The sequence below is a fragment of the Eumetopias jubatus genome, unplaced genomic scaffold, assembly GCF_037043125.1.
Source record: "Eumetopias jubatus isolate StellerSeaLion01/CBP00866 unplaced genomic scaffold, mEumJub1_p1.0 scaffold_7, whole genome shotgun sequence".
NCBI classification, from domain to species: domain Eukaryota; kingdom Metazoa; phylum Chordata; class Mammalia; order Carnivora; family Otariidae; genus Eumetopias; species Eumetopias jubatus.
In genome coordinates this window covers 114,212,390-114,232,938 of record NW_028274813.1, presented here as the reverse complement: position 1 = coordinate 114,232,938, position 20,549 = coordinate 114,212,390, and the positions used below count along the sequence as shown (strand labels likewise).

The 20,549-nt window shown below is 40.9% G+C and overlaps 1 protein-coding gene across 2 annotated transcripts in view; it reads left to right on the top strand.

The window, feature by feature from the left end:
* PTPN9 (protein tyrosine phosphatase non-receptor type 9) overlaps positions 1-20,549 on the top strand; it is a 96,535-nt gene that overhangs the window by 41,009 nt on the left and 34,977 nt on the right. For both annotated transcript variants that reach the window (XM_028100488.2, XM_028100489.2), the window contains exons 2-4: positions 15,520-15,663; positions 17,497-17,586; positions 18,296-18,420. In XM_028100488.2, the coding sequence (XP_027956289.1) occupies positions 15,520-15,663; positions 17,497-17,586; positions 18,296-18,420 (359 nt within the window). The remainder of the gene's footprint in view (positions 1-15,519; positions 15,664-17,496; positions 17,587-18,295; positions 18,421-20,549) is intronic.

Below are 20,549 nucleotides of genomic sequence, written 5' to 3'. Positions count from 1 at the left end.
GACCTACCCCTCTCCTTAGCTCCTGTAAACTTCATGTTGTCTCATTGCCTTTGGAATTTCTTGTCTGTGTGGATTCCCCATATATACTCTATTAAATTTTACTTTCTCCTATTAATCTGTCTGATGTCAATTTGATACTAAGTCCATCTAGAAGGACCTTGAAGGGCAGAGTAAGGTCTTTTTTTCCCCTGACAGAGACAACCGGTGTCACCAGTTCTTATATATTCTTCCAGAGTAATTTTGGGTCTAGGCAAACACATGATATATATATTATCTGACAAGATGTCTTGTATTTCTCAAGGCCACTTAGGGAGTGGAAAGACTATAGGATTTGAAAAGACTTAAATTCAAACCTAAAAACCTTAGCTCTGTCATTTATTAGTTGAGTGACTTTGGGCAACTTGCTTATTAATAAGCTCTGTGTGCTTTCTTCATGTGGTTAATAATACTTAGCTTGCCAAGGCTGTTGAGTATGTTGTGGTACATTTCCTTCTTTGGTGCATGTTAAATGCTTCACACCTGGGTGGTACCTTTGTTATTTCTTGCTGCACCATACTCGTTGGCCTGTGTGAACTGGGAGAAGGAAGAAGTGAATGGATTTAAATTGCTTTCTTTACTGTAATATGTGATAAATGCTCTCCTACATATGGATGGGAATCATGAGCCAGCAGAGACAGAAATAGCATTTTGAAAGGAATAGGCCGCCAGGAGGGTGGCACGCCGTGATCTTATAGTGGTTATAGTACTCTGCGTTGTGAAAGGAATAGAACGTCTTTTGCTCCTCAATTGAAGACTGGCTATTCCTGATCTGGGGCCTTCACATTTGACTTTTGGAGTGCTTGATAAACCCTAGCCCTTCACTCCACTGGTTAGGAAGTTTTTAACACGGGAGATTTTCACTTTTAATAGCTCAATTAACTCTGGCCCTTCTGTATTGCCTGAAGCTTTGGACTCCTGTGAGAAGCTTAAAACGTGATCAGCCCTACTTTGAGTTTCCTGCTGTTCAGTTCCTGGTGTGATGGTAATCCTTTTTTTTTTTTTTTTTTAAGATTTTATTTATTTATTTGACAGAGAGAGACGCAGCAAGAGAGGGAACACAAGCAGGGGGAGTGGGAGAGAGAGAAGCAGGCTTCCTGCGGAGCAGGGAGCCCAATGCGGGGCTGGATCCCAGGACCCCAGGATCACGACCTGAGCCAAAGGCAGATGCTTAACAACTGAGCCACCGAGGCACCCCTGATGTTAATCCTTTTAATAGCAGTTAGCTCTTTTTTCTTTTTGGTTCTTACACAGTGCTCGATGTAATAGATGGAAGAGTCTGGGGTTTAGTACCATTCCCATTTTATTTCATCAGGACGTTGGTTATCTTGCTTTAGCATTTTTTAAAGTAAACTGTAATTTCATTTTATTTGTTTGTTTTTCAGTAATCTCTGCATCCAGTGTGGAGCTTGAACTTGACCCTAAGATCCAGAGTCACATGCTCTACCTACTGAGCAGCCAGGTATCCCTGGCCTTAGTATTTTTGATGGGATTTGTAGGGCTTTGCGTTTGAAGTTCACTTGGTCTCTTCATACGTAAAAGAGATTTTGTATCTTGCAATACATGGATATCAGAGGGGTACCTGGGTGGCTCAGGAGGTTAAGCATCTGCCTTAGGCTCAGGTCATGATCCAGGGTCCTGAGATTAAGCCCCTGCTTAGCGGGGAGTCTGCTTCTCCCTCTCCCTCTGCCTGCCCTTCTGCCTACTTGTGATCTCTCTCTCTCTCTTTGTCAAATAAATAAATAAAATCTTAAAAAAAAAATACATGGATACCAGAATAAAGAGACTTGATAATGTGGGGTTATTTTTTAAAGTAAGAGAATTTTTGAATACCCACCATGCAGTGTTCTAAGCCGCTGGTTGTGAGTTCCCAAAGTCACTGGTTCTGAGTTATCCAGATTGCCAGGAGTAGTCTTACTAATGATTTATCTTTCATAAACAGATACATTTACTGTATCTTCTGAAGGGACTTGGTATTTGAAATATTGGTAAAGAGAACCTAATTGGAGAACCACTGGAAGATAGAAATGTTTACCCATTATAATATATGGGCCTAGGAATTGTATGTCATGTCTTATGAGGAAGAGTGAGATACAGAATTTCTTTTATTACAGAAGAAAAAATTTTGGAAACATTAAAATATCCTGTAGTTTCTCTAACTTTTTGAAGGATAGCATTAAAAAAAGAAAGAGGAGGGGCGCGTGGGTGGCTCAGTTGTTAAGCATCTGCTTTTGGCTCAGGTCCTGATCCCAGCGTCCTGGGATCAAGGCCCACATCGGGCTCCCTGCTCAGCGGGAAGCCTGCTTCTCCCTCTCCCATTCCTCCTGCTTGTGTTCCCTCTCTCACTGTCTCTCCGTCAAATAAATAAATAAAACTTTCAGAAAAAAAAAAAGAAAGAGGGGCTCTGGGGTGGCTCAGTCAGTTGAGCATCCAACTGTTGATTTTGACTCAGGTCATGATCTTGGGGTTGTGGGATCAAGCCCTTCAGTGGGAGGGCTTGGGATTCTCTCCCTCTGCCCCTCCCCCTGCTCGCTTGCGTGCTCTCGCTCTCTCTCACACACACAAACACACACAAATAAAATATTTAAAAAAAAATGGGGGCGCCTGGGTGGCTCAGGCGTTAAGCATCTGCCTTCGGCTCGGGTCATGATCCCAGGGTCCTGGGATCGAGCCCCACATCGGGCTCCCTGCTCAGCGGGAAGCCTGCTTCTCCCTCTCCCACTCCCCCTGCTTGTATTCCCTTTCTCGCTGTGTCTCTCTGTCAAATAAATAAAATCTCTAAAAAAAGAAAATTAAAAAAACAGAAAATGACGATGAAAATAATTTTTAAACAGTTTTATCCATGGGGGGCATCTGGGTGGCTCAGTTGGTTAAGTGTCAGAGTCTTGATTTCTGCTCGGGTTATGTTTTCCACGTTGTAAGTTTGAGCCCTGATTCGGGCTCCATGCTGGGTGTGGAGCCTAATTAAGATTCTTTCTCCCTCTCCCTCTGCCCCTCCCCACCTAAAAAAAACTTCTATCCATGTTAAAAAAAAATAGTTTGGTCCTTGGAAATAGAGCAGTTAAGTAGAAACAATGAAGGAAAAGTGAGTGAAAGAGGACTTCAGCTACCTCCATTTTGACCTCAAACTTTTAAATTGACTAAATTCTTTCCAGCTTATCTCTTAACTCAGGCAAAAGACCCTGGGGCAAAGCATCCTGTATTAGGAACCGAAAGGACTCCCTCAAGGAATAAGGACTCCCCTGAGCAGCAAGACAATGTGATTGACTTCAAGACAATTTTCAACTTGACGTTTATTTCCTACCTGTGTGTACGCACCCACCTTTGTCCCACACTTTGCTGATGTAAACCTGAAGTATTTTCGCCACTTCGGAGACAGTCTTTTGAGACTCTGGTCCACTCTCTTCCCAGGGTCGGCTTTGCTGCAATTACCTCCTTTCTTGTTTCATTACCACTTGTCTCTGTGCCTCAGCATTCTGTCAGTGGCTAGTGGCAGAACCTGGTCTGTTTGGGTCCCCTGGAGCAAGGTGTTCTTGCGCCCCTGCCCTCCCTTCAATGAGTAGAATAAACTTGAGCATACTATAAATACTTTTTTTAAAAAAGTGATGTGAAGCAGGTCTGATTGAAAGCACTACCCGCCTTCCTGTATATATTTTTTGGCAGCTCTAAGAATGATCCAGGAGCTGACCCCAGCTGGAGGTAGATTAGAAATGCACATGATAAACCACTGAAAGGTGGAGGTAGACTAGAAACGCACATGATAAACCACTGAAAGGTTAACAGTTTTTTACTTGGTTAATTGATCTATGGTATATTCATTTTTTTAATGAAAAAATTGTTTTTTCTTTTTAAGAAATAAATGAAAAACACACCTGTCAGAGTGGCTAATATGAAAAACAAGAAACAACAAGTGTTGGTGAGGATGTGGAGAACTAGCAACCCTCCTGCACTATTGGTGGGAATGGAAACTGGTGCAGCCACTGTGGAAAATACTATTGGAGGGTCCTTAAAAAACTAAAAATAGAGCTACCCAGGCGCCTGGGTGGTTCAGTCTGTTAAGCGTCTGCCTTTGGCTCAGGTCATGATCCCAGAGTCCTGGGATCTAGCCCAGAGTTGAGCTCCCTGCTCAGTGGGGAGCCTGCTTCTCCTTCTTCTGTTCTCCGTTCCGCCCCCCCCCCCCGCCGTGCTTGCTTGCATGATCACTCAAATAAAATCTTTTTTTAAGGCTTTTTTTTTTTAAGATTTTATTTATTTATTTGACAGAGAGAGAAAGCAAGAGAGGGAACACAAGCAGGGGGAGTGGGAGAGGGAGAAGCAGGCTCCTGCCTGAGCAGGAAGCCCGATGTGGGGCTCGATCCCAGAACCCTGGGATCACAACCTGAGCCGAAGGCAGACGCTTAACGACTGAGCCACCCAGGCGCCCCAAGAAAATCTTTAAAAAAAATAAAATAAAATAGAGCTACCCTGCGATCCAGTAATTCCACTACTGGGTATTTACCCAGGGAATATAAAAACACTAATTCAAAGGGATACATGCCACTCCTATGTTTATTGCAGCATTATTTACAATAGCCAATATATGGAATCAGCCCAAAATGTCCATCAGTTGATGAATGGATAAAGATGTGTGTGTGTAGATACACATACACACACATACACACACACAGAGGAATATTATTCAGCCATAAAAAAGAATGAAATCTTGGCATTTGCAACAACATGAATGGATCTAGAGAGTATTGTGCTAAGTGAAATACGCCAGTCAGAGAAAGACAAATACCATATGATTTCACTCATATTTGGAATTTAAGAAAGAAATGAACAAAGGAAAAAAAAGAGAGAGAGACAAGCCAAAGAACAGACTCAGAACTTTAGAGAATAGATGGTTACCAGGGAGTTGGTGGGTGAGTGGATGGGTGAAATAGGTGATGGGGATTAAGAGTACACTTATCATCATGAGCACTAACTAAGATACGGATTTGTTAAATCACTATATGATACACCTGAAACTAATATAACTACGTTAACTGGAATTAAATTTTTTTGAAAAGGAAAATAAATGAAAAAGTTATTGCCGTTAAAATGAGGACCATTTACAGTTAGAAATGGCTGTACAAATTTGGTTTTAATTTCCAGCTTTTTTTGATTAGAAATTTGGAGGTCCAAATGTCCATGGAGGTTTTGATTTTTTTTCATTTTTAGAAAGTTTTTAGTGGTAGTAGTAATTATAGTATAATTTAAGTATATATATATTTAAATTTTATTTATTTATTTGACAGAGATCACAAGTAGGCAGGCAGGCAGGCAGAGGGAGAGGGAGAAGCAGGCTCCCCACTGAGCAGGGAACCCAATGCAGGGCTCGATCCCAGGAACGCTGGGATCATGACCTGAGCCGAAGGCAGACGCTTAACCAACTGAGCCACCCAGATGCCCCTACTTTAAGTATATTGATAGTAATTTAAGTAAGCAAATAGAACTAATTTGGATTTAACTTGAAATTCATGTATATTTTTCCATTTTATTTCTTCTAAAAGAAAATTTAAAAATGTGGAAACAAAAGGTTTTGATTCAGTGTTTTACAGATTAATGCCATATTTGGGGTATCTTAGTGTTTTTAACAGAAAAATGTAACGTGTTTTGGCTGGATAGTAGCCAATTATATGGACATTTTCTTATTGTTGGTCATTTAGGTTATTTCTAACATTTTGTCATTAGAAACAATGCTACAGAGGCGCCTGGGTCCATTGGGTGGCCGACTCTCTTTTTTTTAAGATTTTTATTTATTTGACAGAGAGAGACACAGCGAGAGAGGGGAACACAAGCAAGGGGAGCAGGAGAGGGACAAGCAGGCTTCCTGCGGAGCAGAGAGCCTGATGCGGGGCTCGGTCCCAGGACCCTGGGATCATGACCTGAGCCGAAGGCAGACGCTTAACAACTGAGACACCCAGGCGCCCCTGGGGGGCCGACTCTTGATTTCTGTTCAGATCAGGCTCCATGCTCATCAGGGTCTGCTTGAGGATTCTCTCTCTCTCCCTCCCCTCCACTCATGCTCTCTTGCTGTCTTATAAATAAATCTTAAAAAAAAAGAACTCTACAGTGAATATCCACATATCCAGTATTCACTGCAACATTGTTTCTAATGACAAAATACTAGAAACAACATGAGCCCGTGTATATATATATATATATATATATACATATTTGTCTGCTTTGTACGTTCATGCTTATATTTCTGTACACTACATTCCTGGGAGGGGTGGTGTGGGTCATAGGGTTTGCACTTTTAAAACTGTGCTTTGTCAGTGGCAAATTGATATAAAGAAGTAGCATGAATTATATATAGTTGCCACATTGTATGCACCTATTTCCCATATTATTGCCTATCCTTTATGGTTTCAGTCTTTTTAATTTTGTTAATTGGTAGACAGATGGCATCTTTTTAACATTTATCTTTTTAAATCTATACATTTTATTTAGCTTTTGACTTGGTTATGCATGGACATGACTTAAAATTGAAAAAACATGGAAGTTTATATTTTCCTAGCCTGTTTCCCAATTCAGTTCCTCTCTCCAGAGGTGATCAATATTCTGTGGTTTTTGTGTATCCTTCTATAAGTATTTTATGCATAGAAATGAACAAATTCATATAATGTGCTTTTTTAAAATATGCTTTTTCAATTAATTGGCATATCACTTTATCATACATAAACAAAGGATTGGCTACAAAAATCCTGCATACATAGGATTATGTCTGGATTTTATTCTGTTCTTTAAAGTTCTTCTATTTATGCACCAGGTTTCTTTTTTTTTTTTTTTAAAGATTTTATTTATTTATTTGACAGAGAGATAGAGAGCACAAGTAGGCAGAGTGGCAGGCAGAGGGAGAGGGAGAAGCAGGCTCTCTGCTGAGCAGGGAGCCGGACATGGGGCTCGATCCCAGGACCCTGGGATCATGACCTGAGCCGAAGGCAGCCACTTAACCGACTGAGCCACCCAGGCGCCCTTATGCACCAGGTTTCTTTTTGTCTTAGTTGCAGTATATGACCTTCAGTACAATGTTGCATAGGAGGGGTAGTAAGCGGCCTCCTGGCCTTCCAATCTTTAACAGGAAAAAAAAAAAAACTTCTGATGTCTCATCATTTAATGTGATTATTGCTTAGGTTTCTGTTAAATAACCCTTACCAAATTAAGGTAATTCCCTCTATTCCTAGTTTGCTACATTAAAAAAAAAAATCATAAATAGGGGCACCTGGGTGGCTCAGTTGGTTAAGCGTCTCCCTTCGGCTCAGGTCATGATGCCAGGGTCCTGGGATTGAGCCCCACATCAGGCTCTCTGCTCAGTGGGAAGCCTGCTTCTCCCTCTGCCTCTCCCCCTGCTTGTGCTCACTTTCTCTCTCTCTCTGTCAAATAAATAAATAAAATCTTAAAAAAAAGATCATAAATAGGTGTTGAATTTTATCCCATCATTTTCATCATCTGTTGAGAAGGTTATATACTCTTTCTCCTTTAGTATCTGTTAACATAAAAATTGCTTTGATAGGTCTCTTGATGTTAAATTGCCTTTTCATTCCTGGGATAAGCCCTCTTTGGTTATGATGTGTATTTCCTCTGTTATACTGCACTTTATGTAACATGAGAGCTATTTGTCCCATGAAGGTTTAGGAGAACATTATATAAAACTAATCTGAGTCTGTTAGTATTTTTTTTTTAAATAAGGGATATTTGACAACTCTTGTTTTTTAATTTACATTTCTTTGATACTCAGTGGTCACTGGTATTATTTATTTTTTTAAATTTTTATTTAAATTCAATTAACATATTGGTTTCAGAAGTAATCACTGGCATTTTTAAAAGTAAATCCTAAAAGTTTCTTGGCTCTCCCTTTTTCTTCTGTCTAAATGTTAATGTTCTTCAGAGTTCTATTGTTCATTCACTTGTCATATATATTTGTTAGGAGATGTTATTAGAGATTTTTTTTTTGTGCCAGGCATAGTGCTAGGAACTAGTGAATAAAATAGACAGTGATCCCTGCCTTCACAGAACTTGCCTTCCTGCTGCTAAACTTTCCTTTTCCAGTTTGGCTTCCCTACTGCTAACAATAATTTTGAGGGGGACAGGAGGACCAAAGTGATCATCTCAGCCCTTTGCTTAAAGATCTCTGTTGACTCCTTCATGTCTATAGGATCATGCCTGGAATCTAGAGCACAGTATACAAGGGCCTTCCAGTTGTGGCTTAGTCTCCAAGTCAGGTCATTCCCTCCATTCTCTGTGATACAAACTGGACACACCAGCTATACCATGTCTCCAATAATTCCTGTTCTTTCCCAACTCTGTCTCTACACATTTTGTTTTCTCCATCTAGAATGCTTGTGTCTGCCTGGCAATTTCCTACGCATCCTTCAAGGCACTCCTCTAAAAAGGTTAAAAAAAAAAAATTGTCCTAGAGATAGTTTGAATTCCATAGCACTCTGTGTAGATATGTCCTAGAATGTATAAAATTATATGACAGTGATTTTATATTTCTGTCTCCATATTTAAATGACTGTAAAGTGCTCAGAGTAGTCTTTATCTCTCTAAATTTATCTCCTGTACAGCTACTATACTGCTTAGCACAGAGTAGGCCCCCAGCAAATACTTGTGAATGTTTGCCTGACTACATGACCACCTGCCTGAAAGAACTCTACTGTTTGGTCGCCTTGAAGGGAATACTACTGCTGCTAGTTACGGCAGGTTCCCAGAGAGGCCAGGATTCCCTCAACTAGAACAATATACCCTCGAATAGTCCCTCTTTCTTCTTCACACCCCTCAAGAGTTGGGGGGGGAAGGTTGTGGGATGTATATTTAGATAATTATATATTTATTGGTATTTTTCCATTGACTTTAATTTTTAAATTATTAAAAATATGAAAACTATATAAGATGATTGGATCATGGATAACTTTCTTTTTTGCAAATTTCCTTTGTTTTAAAATATGATAAAATCAGAAATTTTTCTTAAAACTTTTTCCTTCCCAGATGCAATAAAATCCTATTTAAGAAAGCATTGGCTCCGGGTGCCTGGGTGGCTCAGTCGGTTAAGCATTGTTCTCTTGGTTTTGGCTCGGGTCATGAACTGATGGGTTGTGAGATTTAGCACCCTGTGTTGGTGTGGGCTCTGAGCTCAGCAGGGAGTCTGCTTGAAGATTCTCTCCCTCTGCTGCTCCCCCAACTTGGGCGTGCTCTCTCTAAAATAAATAATTTTTAAAAGAAAGCATTGGCTCAGAGTACACTTATCTTGATGAGCACTGAGTAATATATAGAAGTGTTGAATCACTCTACCGTACACTTGAAACTAACAACACTATGTTAACTATACTGGAATTAAAATTTAGAAAAAAAGAAAGCATTGGCTCTTCTAAAATAACATTTTCTTGGGGCACCTGTGTGGCTCAGTTGGTTGAGCGTCTGCCTTCAGTTTGGGTCATGATCTCTGGGTCCTTGGATCCAACCCCACGTTGGGCTTCCTGCTCAGTGGGGAGTCTGCTTCTCTTGCTCTCTGTCCCTCCCCACTGCTTGTTTCTCTCTCTCTCAAATGAATAAATAAAATCTTAAAAAAAAAAAGAAAGAAAATGTAATTTTCTCCCCCATACAAGTGGGGAGGAGAGGGAGAAGCAGGCTCCCTACTCGGGAGCGCCATGTGGGGCTGGATCCCAGGACTCTAAGATCACTACCCAAGCCGAAAGCAGATCCCCCTTTTTTTAAAGATTTTATTTATTTATTTATTTATTTATTTGAAAGAGAGAGAGAGAGAGTGATAGCAAGAGAGAGAGCATGAGCAGGGGAAGAGGGAGAAGCAGGCTCCCCACCAAGCAAGGAGCCCAATGCGGGGCTCAATCCCAGGACCCTGGTATCATGACCTGAGCCAAAGGCAGATGCTTAACCAGCTGAGCCACCCAGGCACCCCCGAAGGCAGACACTTAACCAACTGAGCCAACTAGGTGCCCCAAAATTACATTTTAAAGAAAGGCAAATTTTTCCGGATAAAGTGAAGATATTTGAGATAAACAAGTAAATATTAATTCAAAGGAACTAGGTTTATTTCCATATTAGGCACAATAACAAAGGGCTAATGCAAAGATGATAGTTTTCAGTTTAGAAATGGAACAAATATCACCTCACTGCATGGTAGCAAGCTAGTGTGCTTTAGCTTAAATTCTGTTTCCTTGCAGATTGATATGAAGAGTTTAGGCTTAACAACAGTTCATGGGGCGCCTGGATGGCTCAGTCAGTTAAGCATGTGCCCTTTAGCTGGGGTCATGATCCAGAGTCCTAGAATCAAGCCCCACATCAGGCTCCCTGCTCAGTGGGGAGCCTGCTTCTCCCTCTACCTCCACCTGCCGCTCCCCCTGCTTGTGCTCTCTCTCTCTCTCTCTCTCTCTGTCAAATAAGTAAATAAAATCTTTAAAGAAAAAACACAACTGTTCACAATGAAGGAAAGATAGGAAAACAGGCATTATAGAAAGATAGTTTACTAATGCGTGTCACTGAAACTGATGAAAAAGCATATTTGATGAAATACAGAGGTAACATCAAAAACATGTTAGAGGTAGTAGGCAGTTGCAGTCTTCTATTGAATCAGTTTCCTTATTTAGGTATTCAGTGCAGGGTAACTGCATTTTTTTGCATGGTGTGTGTCCTGTACAAAGTTGTTCCTTTATTTTAATGAGAAATATTCTCTAGTCAGTTTAATGCTCGGATGGCAGTGTTAATCCCCAGAGCTGCCAGTGTAGTCTGAAAGTAGGGACAAAAGGATTTAGAGATGGGAGGGGGAGTGGTATAAATACTTCCCAACCCAGCTTCTTCTGTATTGTGCAGAGCCCTGAATGAGAAGTTGCTCCTTTAGAGACTTTTGTCTTGCAGTTGAACACATTTTGGAGGTTTCTAATTTAAATTTATGCTTTTGGGTAAAGTGGATTAGAGAGATTGAATTGCTAAAGGCTAAAGAGAAACATATCACTTGATTCTGAGGAACTCTAACTATTGAAATAAGTTTTAATGTGAAATGACTGCAGTAAAGAAAAAGAATGAACATCCATTCAGAGACTCCCTACTACTTGCCAGATACTGTGGTGCTTTTCTATCCATTGTCTCATTCATGCCTTATCTTTGCAGAGGGCATTGAGGCTGAGAGAGGTTAAATGACTTGCCGAAATATCACACAGCAGAGAGTGAGAGGATGGGTTCTTTCTGACTCCCAAACCCACTAGACTAGTAGATTTGTTCTTTCGTGGTTCAGTGGCTGATATATACCAGGAGACAGAAGTTTTCTGTTTCTTTCAAATTAGGTTTGTTATAGGTCTGGCTCTTCATTCTCTCCCATTTGTGTTGGAACACAGGATTTAAGATACTGTGGAACTGAGCATGCCAGCATCTTTTTTCTTGATCTTTTGGTTGGCTAGGCCTTTGCCTAGAGCTCGTCTCAAAATCATAGCTGCTTTTGAGAATTTGAGGTAACATGAAGACTTTTGATTTTATTCTCTCCAGTAACATATTTAACAGCAGTGGATAGTGTCTAGGGTGTAATCCACTTAATTGACAGATATATCAGCCATCTTACATCTACAGGTTCCCTAGTATCTTTATCCTCATGGCTGTAGTCCAGAAACTTGTTTTTATCTATTTAAACATGATTAAACCAATCTTACCTGTACCTAAAAAGTGGATTGAGGAAGGTTATAAGTGGTAATGTTAGTTTTTCTGTACTTCAGTTCAGACCTTTTTCCCAAAGGAAGACCAAAGTTGTTTGAACTGTGACCCATGCCTTAGTTGCCAGGTGTTAACAACTTACAGTTAACTCATAAACCTAGATAGATTCAAACCATTGACCTTGAGTTGAAGTATTTTATAAGCCGTGACTCATCTTTTGGCTCATTCTTCTGTTCACCAGGAAATAACACAATATTAATTTCAGGAATTTTGATTATCCCTTATGAAGAGTGTGTTGTTCATTAAAATTGCTGGGACTTGTTTCTCTGGTACCAATAGGACCACAAATTGGTCTATACTTAGTGGTTGTGCTGAATTCATGTGTAAACAGAGGAAGATAACTTACTAACTTTCTAGAGAAAAACTGTTGAAGCTGAGGCCATCTTTTCTGACTTCTTTAAGAGGTTTGTCTCTTCCACAAGAGGGATAGGAATGCAGGATGGTGAATCTGAGGCTGAACATAACAGATGGTGTGTGTGTATGTGTATTTGTATCTGTAAATATCACATCACTGTTTACAGTACACTGGACTCTGTTCATGCAAGGCCTGGTCAGGCCAAATCAGGAGGAATTGTTCCCGTGCTTAAAGCCAAGAATAACATCCTGACCAGCAGGGGACAGAGGTCAGCTCAAGGCAGTAGCTCTTGGGAGCTACAGGACATTAAGAACTTTGAAGGAACTGAGTTTAATAAGAAGGAAGACAGTATGAAGTGTGTGAAAGCTGCATGTCTCTTATTGAGACGTGGCTTATTTATGAAAAATGAAAAACCGTCTTAGTAATTGGATGTGTTAGGAGTTCATATCACCCCCTAGCTATTTAACTATATTTCCTCCTCCTACCTGCATATTGATTTGTCTGTTTATTATTACTCTGGTGTTTTTTTTTATAGGCAGCTTCAGCCAAGCCCAGGAGAGGGCTGGATTTAAAGATGATATGTTAATTAAAAAACAACCCTTTACAAAATCTCCTGGGGACCTTCCAGGCTGGCTGAGGTTTTGTTTCTGGGCTCTTTCTGTGCCCACTTCTCTTTTTTTCCCTTCCATCTTTCCTCATTCTGATGCTGGCCACTCACCCCACAGAGGCAACTCAAACTGTTTTCTGGTGGAGCATTCTAAGTTTGTCCTGTTGTCTTCTCCGGGACTCATTTCTCTGGTCCCACTTAAACTGGTTCTGGGCCAAAGTGATCATCTGAAAGCTTTTCTTCATGGCCTTTATTTCTTGGCTCTTTTTATGCACTTTTCCTGATAAGTTTTGCTTGTTCTCTCCTTTTCCAGTGGTGTAAGTTATATTGCCTCCATTGAAAGGTTCTAAAGCTCAGGTGCAGCCTTTGTCCTCTTAGATTTTACTCTGATTTATAGTGTCTTTTTCCTAGAAATTGGGCAATGAATCAGGTGCTCTCTTATGAAGTATTGCTGACTTTCCTGGGACTCTAATTTGCTAGTTGTTTAAATCCTATGTAGTGGGGCACCTGAGTGGCTCAGTCGTTTAAAGCGTCTGCCTTTGGCTTGGGGCTTGGGTCATGATCCCAGAGTCCTGGGATTGAGCCCCGAGCGCAACCCCCCCCCCCACATTGTGCTCCCTGCTCAGCAGGAAGCCTGCTTCTCCCTCTCACACTCCCCCTGCTGTGTTCCCTCTCTAGCTGTCTCTCTCTGTCAAATAAATAAAATCTTTTAAAAAATTTTTTTAAAAATACTATGTAGCAATTCAAATTGTATTTGCAAGGTAGGACTTATTGCCAAGATTCTGAAGTCAGTTGCTTGTTACTCTTTCTCCCCTTGTCTTTTTTCTTTATTCTTTCTTTCTTTCTTTCTTAAGATTTTATTTATTCATTTGAGAGAGAGAGAGAGAGCATGAGTGGTGGGGGAGTGGCAAAGGGAGAGGGAGAAGCACACTCCCCCTGAGCAGGGAGCCTGCCTTGGGGCTCGATCCCAGGACCCTGAGATTATGACCCGAGCTGAAGGCAGATGCTTAACCAAGTAAGCCACCCAGGTGCCCCTCCCCTTGTTTTTCAACTGAAAAATTAGAGATGAAGAGAATATTACCTTGTCCATGGCCACATAGTAGGTTAGTATTACACCTTTTAGAGCAAACCTTATTTTGCATTCCTTGTATTTCTTAGCACAGATATTAACAAGTAGTTAATAAATATGTAATAGTTTAATAAATACATCTTAATTGGGGCGCCTGGGTGGCTCAGCCAGTTAAGTGGCTGCCTTCGGCCCAGGTCACGATCCTAGAGTCCTGGGATCAAGCCCCGCATTGGGTTCCTTGCTCAGCAGGAGCCCGCTTCTCCCTCTCTCTGCTTGCCGCACTCCCTGCTTGTTGTTTCTCTCTCTCTCTGTCAAATAAGTAAATAACATCCTAAAAAAAAATCAATACATCGTAATGGGGCACCTGGATGGCTCACCCAGTCAAACATCTGCCTTAGGCTCAGGTCATGATCCTGGGGTCCTGGGATCAAGCCCCTGCATCGCATTGGGCTCCCTGCTTAGCGGGGAGCCTGCCACTCCCCCGCTTATGCTCGCATACTCTGTCAAATAAAAAAATAAAATCTTTAAATGAATAAATGCATCTTAACTGTGGGTTGATTGGATGATCAGTTAAATTTCAGAATTCTCATCGAGTTGGTCACATTTTGGACCAACATGTGAGAAAAGTTTCTGGGTGGAAGGGACCAGATAGCCATGCAGAAAGTGTTCAGCAATTGAGAACATGCATGCAAAAAATCCCAGTGTAGGGGTGCTTGGCTGGCTCAGTTGGTGGAGCTTGTGACTCTCAGTCTCGGGGTTGTGAGTTCGAGCCCCACATTGGGTGTAGAGATTACGTAAAAAAAATAAAAAGTCTTAAAAAAAAAATCCTGATGTAAATCCTATTCAAAAACTCAAGAAACAGAGGAGTAGTTTGGCTAGAGCAGAAACTGGGTTATAAATGTAAGGAGAAATAGGTTGAAAGAGGATAGAAGGATATGGGTTAGGAACAATTCTAGAAACAGGCATCTTGCCAGCTTGGGATCAGACAGTGAAAATGAAAATTTCCTACTCCTCCTCCCCCAATATGAGGCTTTCCACCCTCTCCCAACAGCCACTATCCAGAGGGGCTGTTAATGACTCTGGGCACTAGTGTCTGGTTTTTGGGATGCCATGTGAAGCATGAAGAGGTCCTGTGGGGTCAGTCAGGCAAAGAACAGTTGGCCTTTTGATTTGTTAAATTCTTCTTAATAGCTTTGCCGCTCTCAAATAGTGTTGCTAATTCCAAAGCCAAAACCATTTTCTGATGGTTTTGCTGTATATCCAGTTGGCTTGCTGGGACCAAAACAGCAGCTTAGACTGCTGTACCATGATGCACATTATGTAATAACCCTTCAAAGGGCCCATCCACCTTCTTTTATCTTAAAAAATAACAAAAAAACCCAGACTGCTGTTTTTTAGCTTTGGGGCCAGTAATTTGCATCCCATTTGGGTGCCTTGGTTTCCCCCCTCAGTTTTTCTTCATGCATCCCCGTGCTAAGCCCTGCTCTCTGAACCTAACTCTGGCTTCTGGCCTCATTGCGTAGTATAAATTTTAACTATTTCTGCTTTCAGACCTGTTTTCCAGCTTTTGTCTTTCCCTGCTCCCTGTAGGAAACTCTGGGTTCAGACTTGCTTGAGGAGAGGATGATATTTTTTTCTTCCTTGTTTGTTGTTTCCATAAATATGTTCTCTACTAACTAAATTTTCTTTATTTTCTTTGTCAAACAGGCCACCAAGCAGTTTCTTGAAGAGATTAACAAGTGGACGGTTCAGTACAATGTTTCCCCCCTCTCTTGGAATGTGGCTGTCAAGTTCCTCATGGCCCGGAAGTTTGATGTGCTCCGTGCCATAGAGTTGTTCCACTCCTACAGAGTATGTAGCTGGGCGGGGGGGGGGGGGGGGGGGGGGTTGGATCTGTGGCAGTTGGGCTCTCTATGTTGCTGTTTTCTGTGCCACACACTACACGAAGTGGTCCCACTCTCATTAAAAAAAAGCAGGTCAGTATCTAGGAGCCCTACCTTGAAGTCAGAAAATCCTTCTGAAGACATGTAGAATCTCTCTAAATTAAAAAAGGAGGACAAGGCATGCCAGGATTAGTGCAAGACTAAAAAGCTCACTTATGCCTATCTTGTGGGTCATCTCCTACGATATTCACTCATTTTTTCAACAGATATTTATTGCATATGTACTATGTTCCAGGTGCAGAGATTAAACTGGTGTGTAAGGAAAGAAGAGTCAAGAGTCCCAGGTCTGTCTTGGGTGGCAGGGTAAATGGTAGTAGCATTCACTAATTTTAGGAAACACTGAAATAGGTCATGAGTTCAGTTTGGTCGTGTTAAGTCTGAAGTGCCATTGGGATATCCAAATAGATATGTTCTCTAAGAAGTTGGAATGGTGTTCAGAAAAGAAATCTGGACCAGAAATAGAGATTTCAAGTGACCAAAGTAGAGCTGAATATTGGAGCCATGAGAAAGAGTGAGGTCATTCCAGGAGAATATGAGAAGAAGATATGTAGGGCTGAATATCACATCAGACTTTTTGCTATCTTTGGTTCAGTATTGTCTTAAGAGTTGAATTTGAATGCTTTAGGTAGGGCATGCACTCTCCTTTAATCCTAGCACAAACACTGTCTTCACTTGCTGCCCTGCCTCTGAAGGCATTTGAATTTTATTTTAAGGATGAATTGGGCAAGAATATAAACAAAGACCTAGTGTGTTTCATTCACCAATGTGTTCCTAGCACTTAGCTCAGTGCCTGGCATATAATAATTGCTCTACAAATATTTGCAGAATAAATGAATGAGCCAGTGAATTAATTGAGTGAGCAAATGAATGCAAATAAAAAAACCCCCACAAGGGTCACCTAGGTGGCTCAGTGGGTTAAGTGTCCAACTTAGGTCATGATCTCAGGGTCGTGAGATCTAGCCCCGTGTCACTCTTCCCTCCTCACGCTCTAAAAAAAAAACAAAAAACAAAAAAAGGAGACTTAGAAGCAGTAGTTGAAGAAATAAGAAAACAGAGAGAGTATTCTCTATCTCTGATAGAGAATGTCTCAGGGGAAAGGGAAGGTGCGTGGTCAACCTTGTCATATAAAAGGAGAGCTGAAAATGCCCACTGGGTTCACTGACAGGAAGGAAGGTCCTGGCATTGGAGCGGCAGTTCTCAGTGCGGTAGTTAGATTGGGGGGAATGAGAATGCAGTAGACTTAGTATAAGGGAACTGAGGATGAGCTTAGAGAATCTTGCTGTGGATATAAGAAAAATGAGGTCATGGTAGGTCTTGTTGGAAAACATATCGAGGGGACGGATGGCTCCTTTTTAAGATGCAGGAGGCCTCAGCCTCGGATGTGTGAGGATGTCTGCTTCCAGACATTTTTTTGGTGCATATTTAATATCTTGCTGCAATATCACTGCTGATGTATGCTTAAGAACTTTGACCCTGCACTCTAACAATACGTATTAGTTGATCTTCAGGGTTAGGATTCTCACTGATAAAAGGAAAGTATCATACCTAAGAGGCTGATAAGGTAGCATTGGACGAAAATTCAGATTAACACTCAGTTGGCCTGTAGGATGTTACAAAGGAATTCGTGATTCAGTTCGTTGACTTCTGAAGTCCCTTATCTCTGAGATTTGATGGTTACATAAAGCTGTCCTGGATATACAGTATTTTCATATTAATTTATCCTGCTGTGTTTTATTCTTAGGAAACACGAAGGAAGGAAGGCATTGTGAAGCTGAAACCTCATGAGGAACCTCTCCGTTCTGAGATCCTTAGTGGGAAATTCACCATCTTGGTGAGTCTTTATGAACCCTTCTTGTAGTGTCTCGTTACTTCCTTTTGTAGCTGTTGTCCTCTTTGGATTTTGTTCCTAGATACCTTATCCTGAATCTAGAGAGTCTCAGCATTCCGGAGCAGACATGAAGCAGCTGTGTAGTTTACGCAAAATAATTCTAGTAACAAGTGAAATTATTAAGAATCAGTTATACTGTAGGTCAAGCAGAGTTTCTTCATTGGTCTATTAAGGTTAGTCAAGGTCTTTGGGTTGGTATACAGTGGCTCAGAGGCCCATTCTTATTGGATTCAAGCTTTCTCCACCTAGAGATCACAGCCTTTTGAATAAGTATACAATGGTACTTTTAAGGCAGAGCATGGAAACCATGGTTGTATTCTGTGGTTTTCCCCTGATGTATGTTTCTTTTGCCATCCTGTCTGGGAAATTAGCTAGGCACCCAGTGTAGACCATCCTTTAATCTCTCTGCCATTGACAAGTTAAGGGAATGTAGTTTTTCCCTACCACACAAATATGATCCAGGGGCTGCTAAGAATCAGGCATGGGATGAAATAAACATTCTTCTCTTCCTGGAGTAACTGATGCAAGTCAGAAAAGTATTGCCAGCATCTCTTCTCTTCATATGAAATTTTTGTCTAGAATATAGAAGCCTAAGTGATTGTTGTGATTTTCTATTTAGTTTCTAAATATTTCTTGTTTTATTTGCTTCTAGAATGTTCGGGACCCAACAGGAGCCTCCATTGCCCTCTTCACTGCCAGATTGCATCACCCCCACAAGTCAGTCCAGCATGTGGTACTTCAGGCTCTGTTTTACTTGCTAGACAGAGCTGTGGATAGGTGAGCATAAAGATTATCTTTTAGTTGGTCTACATCCAGATGGGGAAGTGATAGTCCTTGACTAAGTTGATTAACTCAGCAGTGCCTTCACCATGCTCCTAGAATGTGCCCTGGGAAGTGCTGTGAATAGAAAACATTCCATGTCTTTAAGGGCTTGGCAGGTTTCCAGGTACTATCAAGATAGAGGGTATTCTTTGTATCTTTACCTGCTAGGCTCTATTTTAGGGTCACAGAAGCTGAGAAACCAATTAACTAATTATCCTCATTTTATTGAGAATCACTTATTGAGAGAATATGAAGGAGAAATGGCTTGTGCTAACCTTTTGCTCATTTGCTCTGAATATTGATTTTCAAAGCACTCTGGGGCCTCACTTTCTTTGTAAAATAGGAATAATGTCATTTAGCTCAGGATTTTGAGAATCAACATTCAGGAGAGAAGAGTCCAAAAGTACAAAGTTAGGCAAAATCATCTTTATAAACAGGTGCATGAGCAAAAAGAATCCGCTTAGGTCATTTCTTCTTCTGTTTCCAAGGTAAATGGTATTATGACTATTTTAGGCAAAGAAACCGAAGCCCCAAGAAGTTACGTGACTCTTTTACAGTCATCACATACCAGTCCAGTTAGGCCTAGGATCCTAGTTTCTTTGCTCTTGGCCAGAGCTATTTGTACCCTATTATGTTGTCCTCTTGCCGTACTTCCTTAACCCTGGTGAATTTTTCCCTCGTGAAAATTTACAGTTTAATATTGTGCTGGATGTTATTGGTTAATCCTCTGGCTTAGAAGTGATGTATCAAGGGCTAAAACCTAAGATAGCGAAAGACATCTGTGCACAACTTCAGTCATACTGTGGGCTTAGAGGATGTGGATAGCCAGATGATTGTCTGAAGTGGGTCTCTGTCGAATTCACTTGTCACTGCCTTGTTAGTGTTATTTCCATAGTATTTAGCTTCTGCTTTTGATGCTCAATAGGGAGCTATATCCAAGCCACACACAGCATTATTCTGAAAAAGAGAAGTTTACTAAGGTAAGGAGAGAGGACCAGTGGTCTCAGGGCCCCTGTACTGCCCAATCAGAAGTGTGAAATTTCTCAGTTCTTCTTTTCCTGTGATTGGTCTTCAGGCATTATTTCCAGAATATAGGTTCCTTTGAAATGCTTTAGCTCAGGAGAAATAAATGAAAGACTCTTTGTCAGAAAATTCACTGGCCTTCCGTTGTGGGCAGCTTACAGTCAGAGCATTCCTGTAGGCATGGCAGTGGCCAAAGCTTGCTTGTATTGATTGGATCCCACAGGAGACCACACAGGTAAACATACTTAAAACTGTGTTCATTATATCCACCCTTTTCTTAAAAACTCTTAGTGACTCCTCATTATTCAGAAGGTGCATATAAGATAAATAAATGTGAAACCTTTTCTCCAAGCAAAATATTCTCACTAGTGTGTAGAAATTCTTGTTTTACTATGTTAACTTTCACTGAGAGCAGGAGTAGAGTGGGGAGGAGGAGAGGGAGAAGGAGAGGCAAACACCCCGCTAAGCAGGGAGCCGGACACAGGGCTCCATCTCAGGACCCTGAGATCATGACCTGAGCCAAAGGCAGATGCTTAACTGACTGAACCACCCAGGTGCCCCAACAGCAGTTATTAATAATACCAATTATTTTGTATTGAACTTTACACAGCCTTATGATGCAATTTATCTTATACTTTTGTTTTCTATATTTACCACTAGATTGTAAGCTCTGTGAGGGCGGGAAACCTTCTTTTTCACATTATATAATAGAAAATCCTCAGATCTCTTTGGGTGGCATGGAAATGGTATCATAAACTTCCACACATCATCTGTTTTCAGAGTGATCTATAACCAATCTTATTTCACTGATCGCCTCTCACCCACCCCCTACCCTCAATTATTTTGAAACAAATGTCAGGGACTGTGTTTTAAACATCTTGGTGTTCTCAGGGAGCATCCAGCTCAGGAATCAAACTCAGTAGGAAAACATTTATTCTTAGTAAGGAATTAGCTATCATTGTAAACCTCATATTCTGTACAGAGAAAAACAAAGATCCTACCACATTTATATTTATTTCTTGTGCCTTTATAGGATGAACAATTTTTAGGAATATAGAACC